The sequence below is a fragment of the Cotesia typhae genome, unplaced genomic scaffold (assembly GCF_013202065.1).
Source record: "Cotesia typhae breed Kobodo isofemale line unplaced genomic scaffold, CoteBio_Ctyphae contig_22, whole genome shotgun sequence".
NCBI classification, from domain to species: Eukaryota; Metazoa; Arthropoda; class Insecta; order Hymenoptera; family Braconidae; genus Cotesia; species Cotesia typhae.
In genome coordinates, this window is record NW_027423728.1 from 2,047,707 (window position 1) to 2,071,604 (window position 23,898).

Genomic DNA, 23,898 nt, shown 5'->3' on the forward strand with positions numbered 1-23,898 from the left:
AAAAAAGTAGTTTTACCTCCGAAAAATATTTTGTAATTGAATTTGTAATTGAACAAGAGATATAGAATAGTAAAGAGAATTAAGTCATAAAATTGAATAAATTTATGATCTAGTTTCTTTTAATTTAAGTAATTATTGAACCATTAGAAAACATATTTTCATCTCCTAGCTAATATAAAAAAAGCGGGTAAAATTATAGTAAAGAATTATTGTGTGAGCCGAGTAGTAACTCTCATTTAAGAGTTGTCTAGCCCAACCATTCAGAGCGGGAAATTTTCAGGAGTAATGAAGTAATAAAACTAATATTTACGACCGTTATTTTCAGTATTCACCAAGAATAAAGAAATTATCAAATAATTTTATATAATTTTTTATTTCAGGTAATAAATAAAGGTTTAAATAATGTGTTTTTGATAAATTACACATTTAAAATTTCGACTTTTAAAATTAACTCGAGTAATATCGATAAATTTGTTACACGATATCACAATACTAGAGTTAGATCTACAAGATTTGTGCGATTAATCTTATATTGGTAACAATTAAAAATTGATATTTATTTATTTATTCATCTTGTGAATTGATATATTCATTATAATAACAAACGCTTGACAGTTATTCAGGGTCAGCTTTTCAAATGATGTTTTTTTATTAAAATCAAGTTTTTTTTTTTTTTTTTTTTTTTTTGTTAACATAGAAAAACTCTGTTTAAACAAAAAACATCGTTAGAAACAATGGCCCTTAGTTTCTTTTTAAAAAAATTTTGCATCTGTAGTAAACTTTTTAAAATTATTGACACAAAGATTCAAAGAATATCTTTCAAAGAGTAATTTGAAAATTTTTCTATCGATATTAAATTTCTTTATTTAAAACTCTTTAAAGTCGTTTTTCACCTACTATTTGCAGTCATAGTAAATTACTTGAAGAATATTAGCATGCAATTCGAGAAGATAAATTTCAAATGTTTTTAGACTTTAACTTATTTCGTAAGATCTTTGATTTTTTTCAAATTTTAATCGATTTATAAATATGAACTGTTTTATATAGTATATTTTTGAGAAGAATCAAAATTTATTTTAAGTTGATGTAGGTTCTGTTGCCAATCGAATTCTCGCAGTTTCACGAGAGCGATTATGTACTTCTGCAGTACGGAAAGTTATTCCGAAAATATCTTCATGATATCTTGTTTGATCCTAAAAATAATATTATATTTTATAACAAGAATATAGGAAATAAGTACTATAACTTTTTTAGCTTAGTTAATAGGAAAGTAGAATTAATTACCCTTAAAGAAAGCATGTAGGCTTCAACTTCTTTATCTGAAAGTTGTCCGTGCGTTTGAATAATGTGTTTTAATGTTTGATAAACATCTTCAGCCATAGTACAATCTCCGCACACATAAAAGTGCCCATTTTCATGTACTAACATATTATAAATTTGCAAAGATTCAGCTAGAATTAAATCTTGGACATAAGTTTTTTTAATTCCTTTTTCCCGAGACAGGGCCAAGAAAACATTATCCAGTACCCCTGCTTCCATCATTTCACGTTTTTCTTGACAGTAAAGATCAATATTTTTCTGACGACAACCAAAGAATAACCAGATTTTTCCAAACTTTTCTCCTTTAATACAACAAAAATTATTGAAAGTAAATAATAAGCTCATTATAAAAAATACTTGTGAAATTACAGCTAATTAAAATTTGATAAATATATTTGACTTACGGGTCTTCATCTGCATTTGAGCATATCGATGATGCCAAAATCCTCGAAAAGGTGCAATTCCTGTACCTGGACCAACTAAAATCATTGGAGCACTAACATCAGGAGGCATGTAAAAGTTTGGTGCACTGTAAATTTTATTTTTTAAATTAATAATAATGTTGTTTTATCAATTCAAACGCTTTACTATTTTTTTCAATTTAAAAATTAACATTACCTTCGAACAAAAACGTATAATGGCTCGCCATCGGTTATTTCATTGAGATAATTAGAGCATACACCATAATGAATAGGCCCAGTTCCTCCTGAAAATAATTTTAATTAATTCTAAAATCAATTTTATCTTAAAATCGTCAAGTATTTTTCCTTTTAAGTATAAATAAAAATTAAGTACATGAGTAGTGATGAAAATAATAAGGAAAAGCGTAAAAAAAAATATGTACGTAATTAATAGTACATACAAAAAAAAAAAATGAAAGATGCAAAAAAAATCATAATGCTTTTTGATTGGTCATACCGCATTGTAATGTGTGCAATTAAAGACTATCATCAATCATCCATGACTGATCTAAAGAATTAATTTGCAATATTTTTTTTTTCTATGAACTTTTATTCATTACCTTGAGATTTATATTGCACAATAGCAACTGTCAAATGAATTTGTCCTTGATGTACTAGCGGTGAAGAAGAAATGCTGTAAAATCTCGGCTGCAATGGAGTTAAATGAAGAACAAAAAGTGGAGCATATGGTTTTATTGATGGGAATTCCTCTAAAACCTCCAATAAATTTGGGTATTTCCAATGCTTCCAATCTTCATAAGCTGCTGAGTCCTGTATTGAATTCAATAAAGATTTGATTAGTTGATTTTTTTTTTTTAATTGCATGTAAATTCAAAAAAATGAGATACTTACGGTGGCTAAAAGATTAAGTTGATTTTTTTCTTTAGGATTTTCTGCAATTGATGAAAAGTATCTTAAGAGATTAGGTGTTGGTGGAGTAGTAATATCCAAGAATCGAGTAAGTAACATTCTTAATGCATTTGGTGAAAATTTCTCATGAGGAACCCAAGTTTTGATAACACCTGATTGAAAAAAATTTTTTTGTAAATACATTTAATGTAAAATTACGATTCTAAGGTGCGAAAAAAATAATAATTAACCATTTGGTGTATGAGATTGTTTTTGTGTTTGAAGTTCCATTGGAGTATCAAAATCTAGAGTTGGTTCAAGGCGAGCAAGAATTCCTTCAACTAGCCCACTTTTATTACATGCAAATACTCCTAGATGATCCCCTGGCTTGTAAGAAATTTCCATACCCGCTAAATCATCTAGTTCTAACAATAACGTAGTCGCACTAAAAAAAAAAAAAAAAAAACATATTATTATTATGTAACTAATTAATTGTTTAATGAAATTATCAATTAAATAATTTTACCCAGAGTCATTTCCACTCAAGTTAGTTTTTCTCAACATATTGCAAGTCGTTACATTTCTATTATGACATTTACTTAAAGCTAGAAAACAATTTAGAGAATGAGAAAGTATAGTTTTTTTCAAGTTTTGGTTTTGTTTTTAACAACACATTAAAATTACCTTTTGCAATTGGTTGAGGATCGGCTTCAATAAATCGTACAGTAGATCTAGACAGAGCTTCTGACCCAAGTGATAGTGCAACTTCTAATAATGTATCGTCATCATCAAGACAAAAAGTTTCACAGGCAACTGCAAAAGTATCTGCAGCCCATTTTCGAAATGCCTGCTCTTGACCACACATTTCATCACCTTGAGACAATTTTAGTAACCGTTCTCCACCAAGTTCGCCAAGTAAATTATCAACATAACGTCCGAATGCACAGAAATTCGGATAGGCCGATGAACCCAGGGCAAATACAGCAAATCTATCATTCATTTTAATCCATACAATTAAATTTAGTAACATTTATAATTGAATTTTTTTCGACAAATATATCGTTTAAAATAAATCAGCAATAGAGAAATTTAATTAAAAAAAAAAAAAAAAAAATGATTCAATTTTCGGTATGTTCCTAGTATCCCTGATTTAAAAAAAAGTATTTTCAATACTTTTTCAGAGCTCGGAAACTGCAAGAATCTTAAAATTTTCTTTTCATGGATATTATTGAATCTCAAACAGTTTTTGAAATTATAAATTTCTTGATAAACCATGCAGGCATATTATTTTTCAACTTGCCATTATAAGAATTGTAAATTTTTTAACAATTTGGAAAATTATTGACTCAGGTCAAATTTAAAAAAATCAAATTTTCATCAGGTCACAACGTTTTGAAGTATCAGAAAAATGTTTTATTTTCAGATTGAAATGCGGCTTACGGTATTCATAAAAAACAATCGAAATTAGAATTTAATTGAATTTTAGTTAGTTCAAATAATAATAAATAAGAAATCATTTTTTTTCGTTCTTATCTGGTAACTTTTACATTGTTTGATCGATCGATTTTCGATATTTAATGACAAAAAATTTGTGAAATGCTGTAAGCCCCATCAAAATTGAACGACTCATTTTCAAAATATCAGTCCACAAGAATGGGAAAAAAAAAAAAAAAAAAAAAAAAGTATTTTTCTAAATAACCATCATATACTTATGAGTTTGTAGAGAAAATTCAAATATACAACAAAAAATATGACTATCAATACAATATCTATAAAAAAAAAAAGTGATAATTAGTTTAAATTAATTACCTAACGTTACTGAGAGGCCCAAAAGTATCTTCATTTTGTGACTCAGTAGTCGATCCCCGTAAAGAGTCTAATCTATCTAATTTTTTAACACTACCTACTTCAGTTTGACTATTAGCTTTTATAAATGATTTCGATGTTGCTAATCTGTACAAAGAAAATCACATAATTATTTTAATAACAATTATTATCTGAATCATTAAATAATAATCTCTACGTTGTAACTTACGTTATTTTCGATTCATTATTATTATTATAAGTTTCGTTCATTTTCATAGCATACAAATTTTGCGCAAAAGCTTCGCCGTTTTCCGGTGGGTCTCCATTACCAAATGTCGATGTTATAACAAGAAGTAATGCTTCATGTTCAATATTACTAATATCATATTCAGCCATACTGAGAACCTGGGAATGGAATGCATGGCCTAATAATTCACCAAGTTTTTCAGCGTACATTTGCGATGTCCCTGTTTCAGTTGCAAATAGAACTGTCGCTTTGATACGCCGTGATAGAGCTCGTCCAAAAGTTTTGACGTAAACTTTACAGCTCTGATCAAAATAATGAACTTTAATTGAATAAATATTCTTCTGCCTTTATCACGATTTGAAGATATTTTTATATTAATAATAATACCTAGCAATCTGTTTAAAATGAAATTTACGCCGTGGTTTTTTGGACGTCGCTTTTTTATCACGTCCTTTTTTCCATATATGAGTTTTCCAAGCTGGATCTTGTGCATCATATGAAGGTTTTAAATGATACAAAGCCATTTCTTGATGGAATACCGGCGTGATAGAGCCAGATAGAGGTGGTACTATCCACAGCCAATCAGCTGGGCAACCTTTCCTTAATCTCATTTCATTTTCGTAGTGTTTCATAAATGACTCTGATGCAGTATGATGATCAACTATCGTAACATTCTTTATCTAAATAGATACATTTTTAATGTAAATACATTAAAAACAAAAAACAATGAAATAATTAAGATAATTAGTCTTACAAAACAATGGAAATATTTATAAACATAATTATAATGAGAGTAATAACAATAATTGGGGAGACGTGACGGAATTTACCTGAAAGCTGTAGATAACTGCCACATTAGCCTCAATCATTGCTTTATCTTTCCACAGTGTTATTGGTGTCCTTGTATCTAATCCCATGTGGACTGCTATTGTCTAAAAGAATTTTAAAATTATGTGTAAGCATTAAAAATAATTTTTTATCAATTCCAAACACATGAAATGCATTAAAGTTATAAATGTAACGACAAATACTTCAAGAAGATTATAACGCGTCGTATCGCAGAGATCACGTGCTCCAATCTCTGTGCTCATATACCAGCCGTTAAATGGTGCAGCTGTGAATTCTAAACCACCACAATCAAAAACCATCGATGAAACAGCAGGCAAAGCATACCATTTTAAGTGTAACTCTTCAAACCACTCATATCTAGTTTAAAATTAAAACAAAAAACCTTTTTATTGTAATTACCATTAAATTACTAATCAATTAATAGTAATTATTATTATCTACGTTGGATGTTTAATTGGGACTTCCAAAACAAGCTCGGATGGAATATCAAAGTAATCTGGATCATGACCGTTCGCCGAAAGTACCAATGGAAGAATATCAAACCGTGTACGAATTCCTGAACGTGGACCACGCCACCCTAATTTAAAGCAAAGCTGAAAAAGATAAATTTTAATTTATTAAATTGAAAATTTTAATAAAATTGTAAAAATAAAGTAATAATAGTAGTTAAACTTTACATCAGTGAATTCAGCATTAGCTGGATCGCCCAGAATAGTTCCGTCTTTGTTTTTGTAACCTGCGTAACTTATTAACTGGGAATTCCAAACCCTATAGTCATGCTTTCCATCAGTACGTTGAGGAAAAACGGTAATTGCAGATCTGTTGAATAAAAAATAAAAAGAATTAATGACTCATTGAATTGTGAATGAATACACAAGTTTTTTTTAAAAATGACTTTTCAATTGAACCTTATATTTCCTTTGTTAGTTCCATATTTAATATGATTGCAAATAGCTTCGAACATTCCGCTAGTTGTTGTAACGTATCTACAATCAAATACTTGAAGTTTTGACCACTGAATACGACCAATACATCGTGCGGCATTTCTCCAAGCTAGTTTAGCACCAAAAACAAGCTCTGTTTCACTTAATTGATAAGTTCCAGTTGATAGTACTTCTCTTTGAATACTTCCCCATCGTGAATGATGAGCTTCACTGTTAGATCTATTTAAAAATTTTATCGTTTTTGTAAAATAAATATCATACCAACTGTTTATTTATAAAATTTACCTTCGTATGGATGCAAAATATTGTTCGAGAAAGTCTTTAGCATGAGTTAAAATTTCTTCTTTCTTCCTTGCCTCAGTTCCATGAAACGGAAGACTCATTACACTTCCTAAACATACTTGTCCCGAGCATAATGTTTTCTGAAATAAAAAAATTTAATTGTTAATTAAAAAAATAATGCAAGTTAGAGTAATTAAAATAATTCAAACGTCTAGGATAATAAAAAATGAAATAATAAAATGAATGATTCTCTAACATTCAGTCAAATATATTAAAAAAATTTTCGAAATACTTCAAATAACAATTTGAAAAAATTTTCACATAGATTTAAAAATAAAAAAATCTAAAATTCATAAAAATAATAATTGAAATATACCTCCATTCCTTTAGGATGAAGTAAATCAAATGCTTCTGTTTTGTGCGTAAGATTCCTAAGCTTAGTGGCTTTTTTCTGAACTCCAGTTTCCTGTTGGTCCTTCATTGCTGCTAATTTATTTATTTATTTTTTTTTTTTTTCAACTACTGTAAATACTAGAATAAAAATGCACAATTCAGTGAATAACTTGGAATAGATCAATGTACTCAGACAAGAATCATCATCAATGAACATCAGTTCATCACTGCGCGCTGGCGTATGTTCCCTGGAGCTCTTTATACGTTGTGGTTGTCTTCTTTGATAAAGGAATACCCATTATATCTAGGCCTGCGCATCCGAATCTCACTTAAACGATTTATAAAAAAAAAAGCATATAAGTAATAACGGGAATTCCGAAAGTAAACAGTTAAAAGTAGAATACACATGCGCGGTTATTTTAAATCGCATGCGTGAATAAATTTATATTACCACAGATCAGATGATATAAAATTTATGAAAAAGAGTACAGGGAGAGATATTGTCCCGGGCGAAAATCTCACATGCGCCGCATCATCGCCATTGATTTAAGAGATAAATTAAAAAATGTACTGAAATTATTTATCAAATATCAATTATCGTTCGTCTCACAATGGGGTACCGCAAAAAAGTACTCTACATCTACATAGATTACCAAAAAAATTTTCATACCTAGAGACATCAAATTATGGAATTCGTTACTTTTAATTATAATTAAATTTTTTAAATTTTAATTAAAATCATCCACTTGTCTGTGTATCGATTTCTCGTTACAATTGACATCACTCGGAATAGATTGTTTTTAAGTCAAATTAAATTTAATGATCAATTTTTCAAAGTTTAACTAACTGTTAGAAAAATAAAAGGTTCTCTACCAATTTTCAAGCCATTCCAGTTCTTCGTTTTTAACAAAAGAAAAAATTTTAGTTATTTTGAAGAAAGCTCTTAGTAGTATATCGACCAATTTTGATCCTATTTACGAAATTTGACGTAATTTTACAAAAGATGAGAAGAACTCTGAAATTTACATCTGGTCACATTTTTTTGTTTTAATTTAATGCAAAAATTATGTTTTCGAATTTCGATTTTCGCTACAAAGTTCAAGATTGACGGTGCACCTTATAACACTGAAGTGGACAGATATTAAAAATTTTTTGGAATTTTATAGCAATTAAATATGAAAATGAAGTTAAAAAATTAAAAAAAAAATGTCACATGTAAAAAACTTGAAAAACTATAAGTGCAATTTTTTATAAATATCTTTTTAGTTGTAATTTATAATCAAAAATTTTTAGACGTCTGCTAACTTCATTGTCATAATTAAATTACTAAAAAAAAAATTTAATTAAAAAGTTTTACATGTGAAAATTAATAAAAATTACAAGTGAAAATTTTTAAAAAGCATTTTTTATTGTAATTAATTTGTTAAAAAATTTTAAAAATTGACAGCTGACTGCTAACTTCAGTATTATGTGCACCTTGGCGGAGGGTTTCAAGCTCAACCATATACTATTTTTCTTGAAAAAAAAATTGAAGTAATGAAAGTACCAACACTAGCATTAGTATAAATAATTGTCGATGATATTTTATTTTAGATTAATTACTTTGACTCAGAACTTAATGAGTTACTTACAATAAAACATTTGAAGTCAGTTAACTACCGCTTATTTTAATTTTTGAATCCGCGAATGAAATTAACTCTATGATGACTTTTAATTGGCTAAAATAGAAAACTGAAAAGTTTTAGAAAAATTACAACAAAGTATGGCAACATTGTATTTATTATTATGAAAATTCATAGCCAATATATCAGTCTCATCAATCTAATACTTTCAGGATTCAGGACCCCTTTGTTACGAACAATAAATTTCTTACATCATTAGTATTGTTTAAAAATTTAACAAATTGGGTCATTTAAATTTAAAAACAAGGAATAAAATTGAATAACTAAAATTAAGTTTTAAACAATGAATCAAAAATCAAGCAAACGTAAAAATTCAATAGACATAATTCAAGATGGTCCAACGAGTAAAGTATTACGCCGAACATCATCTCTAGAATCATCATCATCTAATTTGGAAAAATCAAATCACCAATTTTTAGAAAAAATAAAAGCTATTTGGAGAACAACTTCATCGGGTGCTAAAAATTCACTAACCTATGAGGTAAAATATCATCGTTGATAATATTTCACTGTCTAGACAAATATTTACTGCTGTCAAACAGTTTCCGTTTTCTCAGGGTCAAGACATAAAAACTAAAATAAAAGAAGATGAAGCAAAATACGAGCATGCTGCTAAAACTCTTCAATTATGTCAAAACGAATTGGAATCTTTAGAAAACAACGTTTCAGAATTTAGAATCGCTTTCGAAAAAATAATAGCTCAAAATCAGAATTTGAAAGAGAAGTAATTTAATTATAACCTAGATTAAATTTAATAAAATCATAAATTATCTATTGATTGTATAAAACTACTTTTTATTTACTATTTTTTTTTATTTTCAATTTTAGAAAAAATAAATTCTTAAAAATGAAAATTTTTAATAATATATTACTCTAAAAAATGATGTCTTGATAATTTTTCTGATTGTTTAATTCCTTGAATTAATGCAATTATAATTTTTTAATTTAGGTACGCAGATGCTTTAAAATTGTCGGAATCATTTACCAAGTATGTAAGCTACATCAATAATACAATGACTAGATGTGAAAATCATGCTAAAGTTTTAGAAAAAATGTACAAAGATGTAATAACAAAATTACGAGAAGATAATGATCTTTTATCAAAAAAAATTGATGAATTGAATCGATTGATTGCGAGTAAAAGTAAGTCAATTTTATCAATATGATTTTCAAGATCATTTGTTATTTTTAAAATTAATTTTTGATATTTATTTTTTGTAAAAACAGAAGAAGAGCTTAAAGTACACTTAGAAGAAATAAAATTAGAATTGGCGAGATCAAAAATGAAATATGAAACAATTCATGATAATATTTTACAACAAGAAGAAGAAACAAAAAAAATTATTAATCAATTAAAAATAAATGATGAAATAAATAAACATAAGAAATCTTATGAAAATGAATTTAAAAATTCAATTAAAGAGCTGGAGGAAAGTTTAGTTGAAGAAGAGAAAAAGTCGCTGAAACAAATGAATTTAATTGAAGAGTCGAAAATTGAGGAGGTAAATAAATTTACAAACCATTTTTTTCATATAATATTTAATTATTTTTTTTTCATGTTTAGATAAAAGATTGTGATCAAAAGAAGTTATCTTTACTTTATGAAGAGTGTAATGAAGCTGAAACAGCTATGAAATATATCCAGGAACAAAAAAGCGAGATACTTAAGAAATATCAACAAAAAAAGAAGTTTGCTGATTTTTCAGAAAAAAAATCTAAACAACTATTGTAAGTAATTTTATTTTAAGTATGAAACAATAGTTCACTCATGTTTAATTACTTAATTTTATATTAATTGGTTATTTTTATTATTCATTTAGGTCACAGGTAGTATATGTAAAAGCTGAAATGAATAAAGTTACTTTGGCTCTACAAAATTCTAACGACGAAAAAATAAGCCTCGAAAAAATAGTAGATGAAGTATATAATAATTGCTTGATCAAATTAAATGAATTTGAATTAATAACTCGAGAAAAAAGTAATTTTTCAAATGAGTTGAAAATATTAAATAATAAATTTAAAAACGAGGAGGAAGAAACAAAACAGCTTTTAGATGAATTGGAAAATAAAGAAAGTCAGCTTAAAGAAGCAATACAATCAAGTGACAATGTTGACAAACAAGTTCGAGATTATCAAGAAAATAAAGAATCCAAAGTAGCGGAATTGAAGAAAGAGTTAGAATCTATAACAAAAAGCGTAAAAAATATATTAAGCGAGAATAAAGAAATAAAAACAGATAAGAAAAAGCTTGAGAGAGAACACAATAAGGAATCAAAAATACAAGCGAATAAGTATGATGAGTGTTTAAATAACCTAAACAATTTTTCAAGTTCAAACGATAAAATTACAAAGGAATTAACCATATCTAAAAAAAATGTTAGCTCTTTTGAGACTAAAATCGAAAAATTAAAAGAGGAATTCGCAAATTGGAAAGAAACAGTTGAAAGTAAGTTGAAAAATGTAAAAAAGATCTTGTCTCGAAAAATAAACTTGAAAAACAGTTGAAGGAAGAATTATCTAAATTAAAAACTAACTTGGAAAAGTTTGAAAAAAAACGCCAACAATTGAAAACTGATAGTATAAAGATTGTTGAACAGCATAAAATTCAATCAAATATTGAACATAAAAGTCTATCAAATTTTGAACATAAAAATCAATCAAACATTGAACTTGAAACTCACACAAATAATAAATATAAAAATGTAACCGTTTTAAAATCACCATCAACGTATAAATCTCAAAATCAGCCAGTTAAGGTATAATTTATTAGTCATATAAAAGTATTTATATTAGTTAATAGTAATAATTTTTATGGTACTTTATTATCTAGGGCGGAAAAATTCGAGTACTTGAAAATAAGGTATAAAATTTAAATTTTAAAATCATTCAAGTTACTTTAAATAATTCAATTTTTTGTATTATGTATAGGTGGTAGATAAAGTGGTTAAATCAATATTGAGACCTCAAACCAGTTTAAAATCACCTAAATCACCCGGACGAAAATTAAAATTCAGTATACCTGAATATGCAAATTCGAAAAAAAACCTAGATTATTTTGATGTAAGTGATAAAGTATAATAAAATGAAATCATTACTCAATTAATTATAAGTTGAATAATTTTTCTAGGCTTCATCAATTGATGAAGAATATAGTAAGTTGTCGCAATCGATGTTAAGTTCTCCAAAATTTCGATCATCAGCTTCCCAAGGATCTTATTCAACTCCAACATCGCCAGTAAGTAGTAAAAAGATTGGAAAAAGTAAAAAATTTCTATCATTATAACACTTAATACTATAAATTTATTTTTTAAATTTAGGCGACACCGACGCGGAAAAAGTTTTTTAAAAGTCGGGGCACTTCATAAGCTTTTTTTTTGTAGAATATCTTTTTAATTACTTCCATAATAACTTATATTTTTTTCATGACTATTTAATGTTATTAACAGTTTATCTTAATTACTAATGTAATTGATGTTTATTTAGCTAAGCTGTATCTTATAATACGAATTTTCGTATTGTATATTAATTTAAAATTCTCCTATTAAAATACATATCATTGTTATTTAATAATAATTATCAACAACTTTAATCAACTAATAAAACTTAAAGCTTTATAATTTCCTAAAATAATTTTCTAATTTTTTTATCTTATTACCATGTTAAAAAAATCGTAAGTTCCTTTAATTATCAAGACTAGATGATAAATCCCACTTCATTGATCTTTCCACAGCCATTTTCCACTTTGAATACCGTAAATCACGTTCTAAAATTTAAATTAGAAAATGTATGAGTTGTTCCAACCATTATTAAAGATTTATAAAAATAATTTATTTACCATCTTCACTTATCTGTGGTGAGAATTTAGTCATTTGTGAAGCATCAACATCACCGATTTCAAATAAACCTGCACCTACTCCAGCCAAAATTGCAGCACCAAGTGCGGTTGATTCTACCATATTTGGTCTCACTTAAGTAAACAAATAAATAAATAGAAAATTAATAAAAAATTTGATTTAAAAAAATAGATAAATAATTTAAAATACTCACCGACATTTATACCAGTAATATCAGCTTGCAATTGCATAAGTAAGTTATTAACAGTCATACCTCCATCGACTAGTAAAGTAGAAAGTTTTGTTCCTGAATCTTTTACCATAGCTTCAAGAATATCACGAGTTTGGAAACAAACAGCCTCTAATGCAGCTCGAATAATGTGATACTGCTGAGTGTCTTCCGTAATGCCGCAAATAACTCTATTTAAAAAAAAAAAAATATTTTATCATTAAAAAGAAAATAGTAGGTGTAAATATATATTCTAAATTAAGTAAATAAAATGTTAATCCTACCCTCGAGCATCTTGTTGCCAGTGTGGAGCATAAAGTCCAGAAAAAGCAGGGACAAAATAAACATCTCCTGAAGTGCGAACTCGTTCAGCAAGATCTTGAGTTTGTGTTATATTATTTAAAAGTTGCATATTATCTCGCAGCCATGATAAAGCTGCGCCTGCGACAACAACAGAACCTTCAAGAGCATAGATAGCCGGTGCTTTGCCGAATTTATAAGCAACAGTTGTGATAAGTCCCTGAGTTGAATCAACTTTCTAATTCGAATAAAATATTGTCTAAATTAAATAATTTATTGCTTAGTAGTTTTCGTTATCTATCATACGCTTAAATCATTATTACATACAACATTTCCTGTATTATAAAGCAGAAAACATCCAGTTCCATAGGTAGCTTTAGCTTGGCCTGGTTTTAAACATAATTGTCCCAATAGAGCTCCTTGTTGATCACCTACACACTTTAAAAAAATACATATAATTATTTTTAAGGATAAAATGAATAATTGTTACTTTTTTTTAAGTTATTAATGATAATAAAAACTTACTCCTGAGATTGGAATACCAGCTAGCGAACTAGGATTAGATACATGGCCGTAAACTTCAGAGCTTGACTTTATTTCTGGTAAAATTGATTGAGGGATATTGAAGAAACGCAAAAGAAGAGGATCCCATTTAAGAGTTTCAATATTCATTAACATTGTTCGTGATGCATTTGAAACGTCTGTGATATGTAATTGTCCTTTGGTGAGATTCTAAAAATTTCAAATAAAAATCAGAAACTTTACTATTAACAAATTATTAGAAGTAACTATTTATGCCTAAAAAAAAGTCCTAATAAATTCACGGTGCATAAATATAAGATTCTTATATTTACGCATCGTAGATTGATTACATTTTTTTATTAACGAATAAAAGTATCCTAAAATATTCAATATATTTTTTAAACAACTGAATGTTTTACTAAAAGTAATATTACTAAAAGTGATATTAATAATATCTTGCGTAAGAGTATTTTTTTTTTTTTTTTTTTTTATAATTAACTTAAGATCATAAAAATTCTAAAACAACTGATAAATGCAAAGTACTCGATAAATTAATTTTGTTTATATAAAAAATTTTACACTTATTCTTTATGGTTTAATTGAAAAAAAAAAAAAAAAATAATTATTAATTATTTAAAGAATATTTCAGACTATTTGCATTGGTCTACTTAGTTTGATCAAAAATCAGCGTTAAGAATTTAATAAAATGTCCTAAGTAAAAATGAATCAATTATACTGATAAGGAGCGCAACCACTTGCTTCGAAAAGATATATTTCATAACTTACGTAAATAAGCCAAGTGTCAATGGTTCCGAATGCACAGGTGCCAGCTTCAACAGCTTGTTTGACCTTGGGAACATTATCAATAAGCCAACGAATTTTAAGAGCACTGAAATATGGTGACATAGGAAGTCCGCACAGTGGCTTAAGATAATTTTTATTTCTAGTTTTATTGGGAATCGTTTCCAAAATGTCTTCCATAGTTGTTGTAGTCCTCATGTCCAACCAAACTATCAATTAATAAAATTTTAATTATAATTTCAACTATATTCAATAGAAGCAACTGAAATCAATTTAAATTATCAGAAAATAACCAATAGCATTGTGAAGAGGTTCTCCAGTATTTTTATCCCAAACAACAGTTGTTTCTCGTTGATTAGTAATACCGATAGCTTTAATTTCTGAAGCTGCAATACCAATATCTTCTAAATTCTCGACTACTTTTTCGATGCAGTTCAAAACAGCTGAAAGAATCTCTTTTGGATCTTGTTCGACCCATCCTTCCTGAGGATATTTTTGTTTTATTTCTATTTGGTGGGATGTTATTACTTTTCTTTTCGTTACATCAAATATCTGCAAAAAATATTTATATCTATTATATTGCATCATACAAAAAAAAAAAATAAATTTATTAGATAATAACAAACTTACTAAGAATCTAGCGCTGCTGGTTCCTTCATCGATAGATCCAACATAACAAGGATTTCTTTTGGTTTCAGGCATTATATCAGGAATATTTTTATTTTAAAATACAAAAAGTAAAATCGTTTAAGTACTGTTGAAATATTTTTAATCGATTTACTGTCGATAATAGTAATTAATAATCCAATGAGAACTTCCGAATATAAAAATTATCAGTATTAATTGTACAAGTAATTAAAAATTAAAAATAACTTAGATAAGAGGTATTGTTGACCAGTCAAAATTGAGTCTGTTATTGAAAATAAGTACTGAAGTGAATTTATAATAAACAATTACAGTTTGTAAACAATTATTAATAATAAAAAATATATTTGGTAATTAATATAAATATTCAAAGAATGAATTATTCTAATGTTCAAAATTTTTCGTAAACTACAATAAACAAATTACATAAAAATACGTGCTGTCACAGATCAATTCGCAAGTTAGCAAGTGCCAAAGTTTATGTAAAAAAAATATGTGTAAACATATATACACATACACAAAGTAGGGACATTTTGGGAATAAACCTTGACAATGCTGTTAAAAAAAAAAAAAACTAATTTTCAGCTTGTTGATTTTATTTTTTCAAACAATTTAATAGTTACAATTTATTTCTCAAATACTTTTTATTGCTAATTTTAGTTATAAATCAAAACGTTTCATTATTAGGATGTCATAAATAAAATAAAATACATACAACATTTTCAAAATAAGCGGGGGCTTATATTTCTAGAACTTGAAGTTTTTATTTTTCCAATAAATAGTTGGTATATACCATATGGTGTTATCTCATCACTCGTAAAAGAGCTTGAACTTAGCCGACAAACGACGAAAGTTTTAACAATCGATATCACCTCCCTGAACTGGCGAGTGAAAAATTGTTTTTAGTATTTTTTTTTATGAACAAATCGATATCTTAATCAGATTTTATTTTTAATAGAAATTTGAATAGCGCGCTACGTGCGCGCCTTAATTTTATCCAATAAGGAATCACGTCCCATTTTTGCGTTTCGACTATTGACTAACTTCACACTCATGTATTTTTATTATAAGGATTTTAGCTTTTGTAATGTCATCAGCGAATCCGTAAGATGACGCTGCAATTAGGAGGCGCGAATTTAAATTGTCCGATAAAATATAAAACTATATTTGTTAATAATAAATAAGACATCCGGTTAAATCGAACGTCCAAAAAGAAATCTTTATGGCTCATAAATTTTAGGTAACACTCTTTTGGAGTAAGCAATAAATAAATAAATCCTTGTAAACCTCTTCAAAATAAAAAAATATACACTCGAATATGACCCACACGTGTCGCCTAACAATTAGACCTTTGTAGAAACACATAAAAGGAAAACACATGTTGAACCTTTCAAGGATTCCCTTAACCATTTAGATATCCTACAATGATATTTCCCAAAAACAATAAAATATAAATACAAAATAAGAAAACTTTAAATTAATAAATTCAAATAACAATGGCACGGTTGTTACATGAATAATTAAGGAAATATTAAAATAACTTTTAAATATTCATCGTAAATTGGAAATTGTATTTCTATAATAAGTAATATATATTTTTATAATAGATTCATTTTTATATATATATGTATCGACATGGGTTTTCTCTGTGGTTTCCCCGTGTCACTGTTCCAAGAGCCTGAGAGATAGGGGTGAGGAGCAGGGCAAATGCGATACACCATGCACAAGTCGGACCACAGCCGCAACAATAGAAATTAATTAACGAATAATTATGTCATTATAATGATATCACTGTTGATAAGTAGATGATAGTATTAAAATAATAATAATAATAATAATAATAATAATAATAAATATGCGGGCCACCTCCATCTGGCCCGCATATTTACATCATACATTAGAGCTGACGATCCGATTCCGGACTGGCTTGTAGAAGGGCGAACCGTACTGATACCTAAAAAAGGTGACTTGTCTGACCCTAAGAATTTCAGGCCTATCACCTGCTTGAATGCGGTTTATAAAATTTTTACAAAAATTTTAAATAACCGTATCTTGCAGCAGATAGAGCCTGTATGGCAACAGATATATGAACAACGTGGCAGTAAAAGAGGCCTGTCAGGTTGCAAGGAGAACCTGATAGTGGATCGATGCGTCTTACAAGATGCGATCTACTATCAACGCAACCTGTCAATGGCTTGGATTGACTATCGCAAGGCATTTGACTCAACTCCACATGAGTTGATTTTATATCTACTCAAATGCCTGGGAGTCAATCCCGAAATAGTGGAATGCATTCGGCGTACAATGCAGCTCTGGCGAACGCGATTTCACATTGGAAGTGGAAACGCATTGCACGTAACCGGAGTTGTAGAGTACAAACGAGGGGTCTTCCAAGGCGATTCCTTGAGCCCTCTGCTGTTTTGCATTTCACTGCTGCCTATATCTGTTGCTCTCCGTAAAACTCATGGGTACTCTGTGGGGCCTCCGGGTGATCGAAACTATTCGATTACCCATCTGCTTTACATGGATGATCTGAAGCTGTATAGCGCTGATAAAGATCATCTACAAGCGGCCCTCAACATCGTAGCAGAGTACACACGAGATGTCGGAATGTCTTTTAGGTTGGACAAGTGTGCGGTCGTACATCTGGCGAGGGGTAAGTGCTCTGATACTGGTGATGATGTCGAGTTAGTAGATGGGAGTGTCTTAAGACAATTAGACGCCGGGGAGTTGTATAGATATCTGGGAATGGAAGAGCACCGCATGCATGCGGTCTCTGAAGTCCGAACAACTCTCCAGAGCGAGTATGTTAGGAGACTCCGGAAAATTTGGTCCTCCGAACTTTACGGCAAAAACAAAGTCTCAGCTACTAACATGCTCGCTGTCCCAGTCTTACTATACTCTTTCGGTGTCCTGAAATGGACCCGAAAGGATTTACGAGATCTCGACATCAAAACCCGTAAGATCATTAATATGAATCGGAGCATGCACCCCAATTCATCAGTCGCCAGATTATACCTCTCCCGGTCCATCGGTGGGAGAGGTTTGCAGAGTTTGGAGCGGCTTCACGACCGTTTGGTCCTGGGTTTAACACACGAAGTTGTCAATTTCACTGCAGACGAGGATGACTTTCTTATGCAAATTGTACATAAACATGAAAATGCGCATAAGGGGTCATTCTTGTATAAGGCAACAATATATGCGGCAAGAACCCTTGGTCTTGGAGAAATAAACGCTCTTATGGAACTCCGAAAGGAGGAATTTAAGAGCGTCATCAGGAACGCCGAGGAAAAACTACTCCTTGGCGAACTGATGGACAAGTCCATGCACAGCGTGTTCTTTAAACACGTGCGTGATCATGGCTTGTCCATCCAGCTGACGTTTTCCTTCTTAAAGTCAGCGGGCCTGATGTCCGAGACTGAAGGGTTCATATTTGCCTGCCAAGATGGTGTCATTAACACTCTTGAGTACCGTAGCAAGGTGCTCCAGGTGCAGCTTCCGGACACGTCCTGTAGGAGGTGTAGACAACATCCGGAGACACTTATGCACCTTTTGTCGGCATGTCCAGTGCTGGCGAGAGGTGCATATATCCAGCGTCACAATGCTGCCCTGAGAGTACTGTACTACTATCTTCGTCATTGCTACGGTATTGACGTGACACCAGTGCTGCCTTATTTGCCAGGAGATATTCCCCAGGTTGTTGAGAATGACAGTTGCAAAATTTATTGGAACATGCCATTTGCAACAACCCGGCGGATAGATCACAACAAACCTGATATTGTGCTCTTCGACAAGGCCACTCGTGACATTTATGTCATTGAGTTCTCGGCCCCGGCTGAATACAACATCTCAGCCAAAGAAGAGCACAAAAGACAAATATATCAGGATCTCCTGTTTGAAATTGGCAAACTTTACCCAGGTTACCGTGTCAAGCTTGTCGTCCTGATTGTTGGCGTCCTAGGAGGGATGAAACAGTCTTTTGTATCCTCACTTGCCAAAGTTCCAGCTTGCTCATCAAAAGCTGAGTTCTTGGCAGTTGGGATGCAGAAGGCTGTTTTACTTGGTTCTCTCCATCTCTTAAGGGAAATGAATTTGGCCTGTTGTGATCACTAACCGCCTCGTTGTGCGGAGTGGTCCAGCAGTAACGGATGGAGCTCAGGCTGGGCCCTCGGAGAATCGGACTCCGGGGATAACCCCCCTGAGCATTTAATAACAAAATAATAATAATAATAATAATAATAATAATAATGGTAATAATTACAATAATGATAATAATAATAATAATAATAATAATATAAAAAATAATAATAAGTTAGTATAATAGTATTATAATGTTAACAATAATAGTAAATACAAAATACAATTATACGAATAATTGTAGTAACAATAATAATAATTAGTGTTGATATTAACGATATTTAAAGTAGATATGATGATAGTAATCTTAGTTAATTAATAAAATGGAAACCTAAAGTATAAGAAACTTGGTGTAATAAGACAACCCCTACCCTAATATATGTATGTGTGTATATATGTATATGTATGTATATGTATATATATATATATATATATATATATATATATATATATATATATATATATATATATATATATATATATATATATATATATATATATGTATGTATATGTATGTATGTATATGTATATATATATATATATATTTTCAGTTTCTTATATTGTGGATATACATGTAAAAAGCAATAAATATAAGTGTATTTCGAGATAAGTTTAGTTGTATGTATTAGTGTAAGCGTCAAGCGAAGTACGAATTGTAATAGTTGAGTATATATGTGTGAGGTATGGAGGGGAGACGTGAGGTCGGAGGTTTCGAGCCGACATTTTTTGTAACTGACTTCTCCTTGAGAGCTCAGAACTGTATAATCTACTCTCTGTAATTCTCTTCATAAGCTTATATTTAAATGTTTAGTCAATAAATGAAATAAGTATATTTTACACGGTTCAATAATCAAATAACGAGTCGTTCAATATAATTAATTTCAATTCAAATTCCCTTTCCCGCACTGGAACTGAGTATTTTAATACTCCCGGGCGAAAAAAAAACAACGGTAGGTAACGCCTAGTATCAATAAAATATTTTGCAACTAGATGGAGGCATAACACTTTAAATTTTTATTCTCTCGCTGAAATATCGATTGTTCAAATTTTCGATTCTTATCTGTCAGTTGAGGTTACACTTACACACCTCATACATGTTTACTTACTATTTGCGCACTTTCAATTTAAATTGTCAAAGAAAATGAATTTAAAAATAACTAACAACGACAACGACTGCAAAATTTGTCGACTGTCGAATAAAAAAGTTGAAAATATTCTTTCCATATCTAATCATGATAACTACAGTGGATTAGGGCTTAAATTTAAACAAAAACTTGACATACATGGTGGCGTTGAGGTTAGTTATATGTTGATTGATTTATTCAAATTGTTTATTTTATTAAAAAATTTAAAATTATGTTGAGTATAAAAATTTTTTTTTCAACAATTTGTTATTTTTAATAAAACTATTCATAATTTGCGATACTAATTAATTTATTGTTTATGTTTATTATTTTAGATTGAAGAAAATGATGGATTACTAAACAAAATTTGTGTTGAATGTGTGGCAAAAATGATTATTGACTATGGTATCTGGAAGCAAAGCCGAATTTCGCTCACTTTACTACAAGACTTTTACAGCAGAATTGCTGAAAAAATTTCAACTGTACTACTTCACAAGTATTGTCTACTTATTTATTTTTTTAAATTAATTTGAAAATCGTTGCGTAATACGAATGAATTGATGTTAAGGAGTTATATGGGTTTCATGGTTTCAAGAAATCGATTTTTTTGAATATTTTATTAAATTCTACAGCATCTCTAGAGTATTGTCCTAACGTTTCAAATCGATCCGAATAATAGTTTCGGAGATACAGTTTTAAAAACTTGCGAGCTCATGGCACTGTTGTATTGTCACTCAAAACTTTAAACGCGTTTTTCTCAAAATTATGTTTTCAAAGACCGTACCCAAGATTTCTGGAGAACTACTCAATCGATCTTGATGAAATTTTAGACAGGTCTTCGACAAATATTTTACAAGGTCTGGAACGAAGGATTTTTTTCCTATTACAACTATTAAAAAAAAAAAATTCCGCGAAATTTTAGCTAAATTTTTAATTTTTTTTTGTCAAGACCTAGTTTGAAGTTTAACTAAAGCGTATATTTTTTTTTTTTTCACTTGAAATAATCCTGCTAGGAGTTCTGCTGATCACGCGGACGCATCTTTTATCCGAGGGCTCATTGGAAATGACGTCACATTAGCAGAGTTTTTAATATTTTTTTTTTTTTTTTTTTTTTTTTTAATTTCAGTAATTCCTTATTCAACATGCATCTTTAAGACAGTAAAAAGTTTGAATAAAATATTTCATTTTTTCTATTAAAAAAAATTGTTAAAAATAGGCCATTTTTTCCCGGAGGGAACCCATATAATCCCTTAAACCAAGTCCTAATATTTTGATTATATTATTTTTAAATCCCTACAAAAGTAAATACTAGATTCGTCAAAAATGGGTTGACTTTAAATAGACTTTTGTTATATCATTGAAACAAAGCAACTCCATATCATGTCAGACATTTGTTGCATATCTATACAGATATTTTCCTAATTTTAAAAACGAAAAAAAAGTTTTAGATACTTTTTACATGCATCCATTTTAATGACCTTGAAAAATTACAAAACTTTTTTACCTAATAAGAATAGTAATATGAAAATCAATAAATTTGGCTGCATCATTATTCATTAATTTTATCTGTATTAATACATAATAGTGTAAATTTAATATTATAAATAGTGATTGTTTATATTTAATTAAACGTAGTCAAACTGGAGACTTCTTGGGAATAGAAATAACCAATAGAACAAAAAGATTATATGACCCAGAATCATTACCTTGGTTAAAAGAGTCAATCGCATTACGTATATCACAACTCAATAAAAATTATTCTGAACATGGAGTTTGTAATAAAAAAGTAAATAATATTAGTGAAAGTAAAGCAGAGGGTAAACAAAAATCATTTAATACAACTAATTTAGATACAAAAAAACTAATTACTAATGAACATTTATCTGAGACTTTGAATAATAGTTGTACGACAAAAAAACAATCATTTGAATCCGTGTTAAATAGTGATGTCTGTAAGGAACAAGAAAAGCTGCCAAAAAATTCGGTTGAAATTATTTATGTACCAATAAATAATGGTAATGAAAATAAAGATATCAATATTGATAATAATTCTAATCAATTCATAATAATAAAAGCAACCAATAAAGTAATTACGTCATTAAGAGAATATAGAATAGAAGAATATATTAATTATATTATTGAAAATGATCATTGTTACACAAGTTTTGCAAGATCAGAAGTAAAGAAATCACCGAAAGAATCACAACCGATTGTTTTGAATGATCTTGATTCAAGAAATATGCTTGAAGAATCAATCGAATCAATAAATATACATGGAAAAAAGTGTTATGTTTCTTGGTAAAGCATATATTCGAAAATCTGCGTTCTATAAGCACATGAAGGATCATAAAAAATCATTCCGCGAAAAAGGATTTGAGTGTCAGATTTGTGAGAAAAAACTCGAAAGTAATAAATCTCTCAAACGTCACAGTATAACTCATCAAGAAGAAAAACCATATAAATGTAAATATTGTAGTCGAGGATTTTTTTACGGAAAGTAAATGGATTTATCATGAAAGATCTCATACACTCGAACGACCTTACGTTTGTGACCTTTGTGACGCGACGTTTCCTCAGATGCATTTATTGAAACTTCATGTCTCTAAACACACTGGAGAGAATAAATATTTGTTTGAAATATGCGGTAAATCTTTTCGAATGTACAAATGTTTCAGAGAACATCAATTTACTCATACGAAAGAAAAACCATTCATTTGTAGTAATAACTGTGGGATGGCTTATAGTAATTCCGGTAGTTTATTTGCACACAAAAAAAGATGTTTCACTAAGGCACAACCGTTAATTGCTTAAAATTTGAAATTTCGTTATTATAAAATTAATTATGTTTGAACAATAATATGATTCTATAAATTAACAAATTAATTTAATATAAAAAATGTAATTTATAAAGGTAAAAATTACATTTAATTTTTGATAAACTATAAATAATATATGAATTTAAACTATGTAATTATCTTTGTTAATCGATGAATAAAACATTGAAAAACAAAAAAATTATTTTATGTAATGAAAACAAAATATTTATTATCTTTTTATGTACATTTTTTACTTTACTTATTACAGCATTCAATTATTTTAACATTTTATCCAATTACTTACATAATAATATCACATTTATACTGTACATTATTTAAAGCATAAAAAATAATCACCAAAGATAATTTTCTAATTATCAGCATTATTAATATCTTTTTGAGCTTCAGCGATTGTCTAAAAAGAAAATTGTTAATTAAAAAAAAAGCTAATCCATTAGAAGTAAATATATGTAAAATAAAATACCTCTAGCTCTTCTAATTCACTCTTTTGAACTTCTATTTCATGCAATAACTGTGATTGTTCGTCCAAACTTTTCATGAGCAGCTTACTATAATAATATAAGAGCTGCAATTTAAATGCTAGCTCATCCATTTGATTTGTTGGAGCAGGATCTTGTATTATTGACATTTTACAGAT

The 23,898-nt window shown here is 29.0% G+C and overlaps 5 protein-coding genes across 8 annotated transcripts; 3 read left to right on the top strand and 2 right to left on the bottom strand.

The window, feature by feature from the left end:
* Positions 1-354: 354 nt before the first annotated feature.
* Nos (Nitric oxide synthase) lies at positions 355-7,759 on the bottom strand. The gene is given in 20 exon segments (XM_074237690.1): positions 355-1,193; positions 1,285-1,622; positions 1,725-1,849; positions 1,939-2,026; positions 2,342-2,552; positions 2,634-2,803; positions 2,882-3,075; positions 3,157-3,235; positions 3,315-3,619; positions 4,440-4,583; positions 4,666-4,963; positions 4,966-4,985; positions 5,071-5,363; positions 5,514-5,615; positions 5,715-5,889; positions 5,974-6,125; positions 6,210-6,351; positions 6,441-6,695; positions 6,762-6,898; positions 7,135-7,759. Coding segments are annotated over 20 exon segments (3,450 nt in total). The 5' UTR covers positions 7,240-7,759; the 3' UTR covers positions 355-1,076.
* An 833-nt stretch (positions 7,760-8,592) lies between these two features.
* LOC141524114 (uncharacterized) lies at positions 8,593-11,479 on the top strand. 3 transcript variants are annotated; one of them, XM_074237772.1, is made up of 7 exons: positions 8,595-8,684; positions 8,745-9,314; positions 9,376-9,557; positions 9,783-9,976; positions 10,061-10,335; positions 10,398-10,561; positions 10,654-11,479. In XM_074237772.1, exons 2-7 carry the CDS (start codon positions 9,117-9,119, stop codon positions 11,336-11,338), a joined length of 1,698 nt encoding a protein of 565 aa, XP_074093873.1. In that variant the 5' UTR covers positions 8,595-8,684; positions 8,745-9,116; the 3' UTR covers positions 11,339-11,479. The 3 variants fall into 3 exon arrangements, with proteins under 3 accessions (XP_074093872.1, XP_074093874.1, XP_074093873.1); XM_074237771.1 differs by having other exon boundaries at positions 8,593-9,314; XM_074237773.1 differs by having other exon boundaries at positions 8,594-9,314; positions 9,391-9,557.
* Positions 11,480-11,644: 165 nt separating this feature from the next.
* LOC141524068 (uncharacterized) lies at positions 11,645-12,291 on the top strand. Its single transcript, XM_074237718.1, has 4 exons — positions 11,645-11,678; positions 11,769-11,893; positions 11,961-12,068; positions 12,151-12,291. Exons 1-4 carry the CDS (start codon positions 11,645-11,647, stop codon positions 12,196-12,198), a joined length of 315 nt encoding a protein of 104 aa, XP_074093819.1. The 3' UTR covers positions 12,199-12,291.
* Positions 12,292-12,380: 89 nt separating this feature from the next.
* Gk1 (Glycerol kinase 1) lies at positions 12,381-15,374 on the bottom strand. The gene is made up of 9 exons (XM_074237774.1): positions 15,149-15,374; positions 14,812-15,070; positions 14,504-14,727; positions 13,721-13,927; positions 13,523-13,633; positions 13,180-13,433; positions 12,881-13,086; positions 12,669-12,800; positions 12,381-12,596 (listed from the first exon to the last, which is right to left on the bottom strand). Exons 1-9 carry the CDS (start codon positions 15,218-15,220, stop codon positions 12,514-12,516), a joined length of 1,548 nt encoding a protein of 515 aa, XP_074093875.1. The 5' UTR covers positions 15,221-15,374; the 3' UTR covers positions 12,381-12,513.
* Positions 15,375-20,353: 4,979 nt separating this feature from the next.
* Positions 20,354-22,896, top strand: LOC141524163 (uncharacterized). 2 transcript variants are annotated; one of them, XR_012478672.1, is made up of 3 exons: positions 20,354-20,597; positions 20,760-20,920; positions 21,438-22,896. XR_012478672.1 is itself a non-coding variant. In XM_074237856.1 (3 exons), exons 1-3 carry the CDS (start codon positions 20,442-20,444, stop codon positions 22,724-22,726), a joined length of 984 nt encoding a protein of 327 aa, XP_074093957.1. In that variant the 5' UTR covers positions 20,358-20,441; the 3' UTR covers positions 22,727-22,896. The 2 variants fall into 2 exon arrangements, 1 of the variants encoding a protein (XP_074093957.1); XM_074237856.1 differs by having other exon boundaries at positions 20,358-20,597; positions 22,060-22,896.
* Positions 22,897-23,898: the final 1,002 nt, after the last annotated feature.

Bases quoted from the DNA above. Each gene is read 5' to 3' on its own strand.
- LOC141524114 (XM_074237771.1), top strand. From the start codon at position 9,117: ATGAATCAAAAATCAAGCAAACGTAAAAATTCAATAGACATAATTCAA. The intron at 9,315-9,375 runs GTAAAATATCAT...GCTGTCAAACAG, and splicing joins AAAATTCACTAACCTATGAG to TTTCCGTTTTCTCAGGGTCA. The intron at 10,562-10,653 runs GTAAGTAATTTT...TTATTCATTTAG, and splicing joins AAAAAATCTAAACAACTATT to GTCACAGGTAGTATATGTAA.
- LOC141524068 (XM_074237718.1), top strand. From the start codon at position 11,645: ATGGTACTTTATTATCTAGGGCGGAAAAATTCGA. The intron at 11,679-11,768 runs GTACTTGAAAAT...TATAGGTGGTAG, and splicing joins TCTAGGGCGGAAAAATTCGA to ATAAAGTGGTTAAATCAATA. The intron at 11,894-11,960 runs GTAAGTGATAAA...TAATTTTTCTAG, and splicing joins AAAACCTAGATTATTTTGAT to GCTTCATCAATTGATGAAGA.
- Gk1 (XM_074237774.1), bottom strand. From the start codon at position 15,220: ATGCCTGAAACCAAAAGAAATCCTTGTTATGTTGGATCTATCGATGAA. The intron at 13,928-14,503 runs GTAAGTTATGAA...TGAAATTTTTAG, and splicing joins TTGACACTTGGCTTATTTAC to AATCTCACCAAAGGACAATT. The intron at 13,434-13,522 runs GTATGTAATAAT...TATTCGAATTAG, and splicing joins TTTATAATACAGGAAATGTT to AAAGTTGATTCAACTCAGGG.
- LOC141524163 (XM_074237856.1), top strand. From the start codon at position 20,442: ATGAATTTAAAAATAACTAACAACGACAACGACTGCAAAATTTGTCGA. The intron at 20,598-20,759 runs GTTAGTTATATG...TTATTATTTTAG, and splicing joins ACATACATGGTGGCGTTGAG to ATTGAAGAAAATGATGGATT. The intron at 20,921-22,059 runs GTATTGTCTACT...AATTAAACGTAG, and splicing joins TCAACTGTACTACTTCACAA to TCAAACTGGAGACTTCTTGG.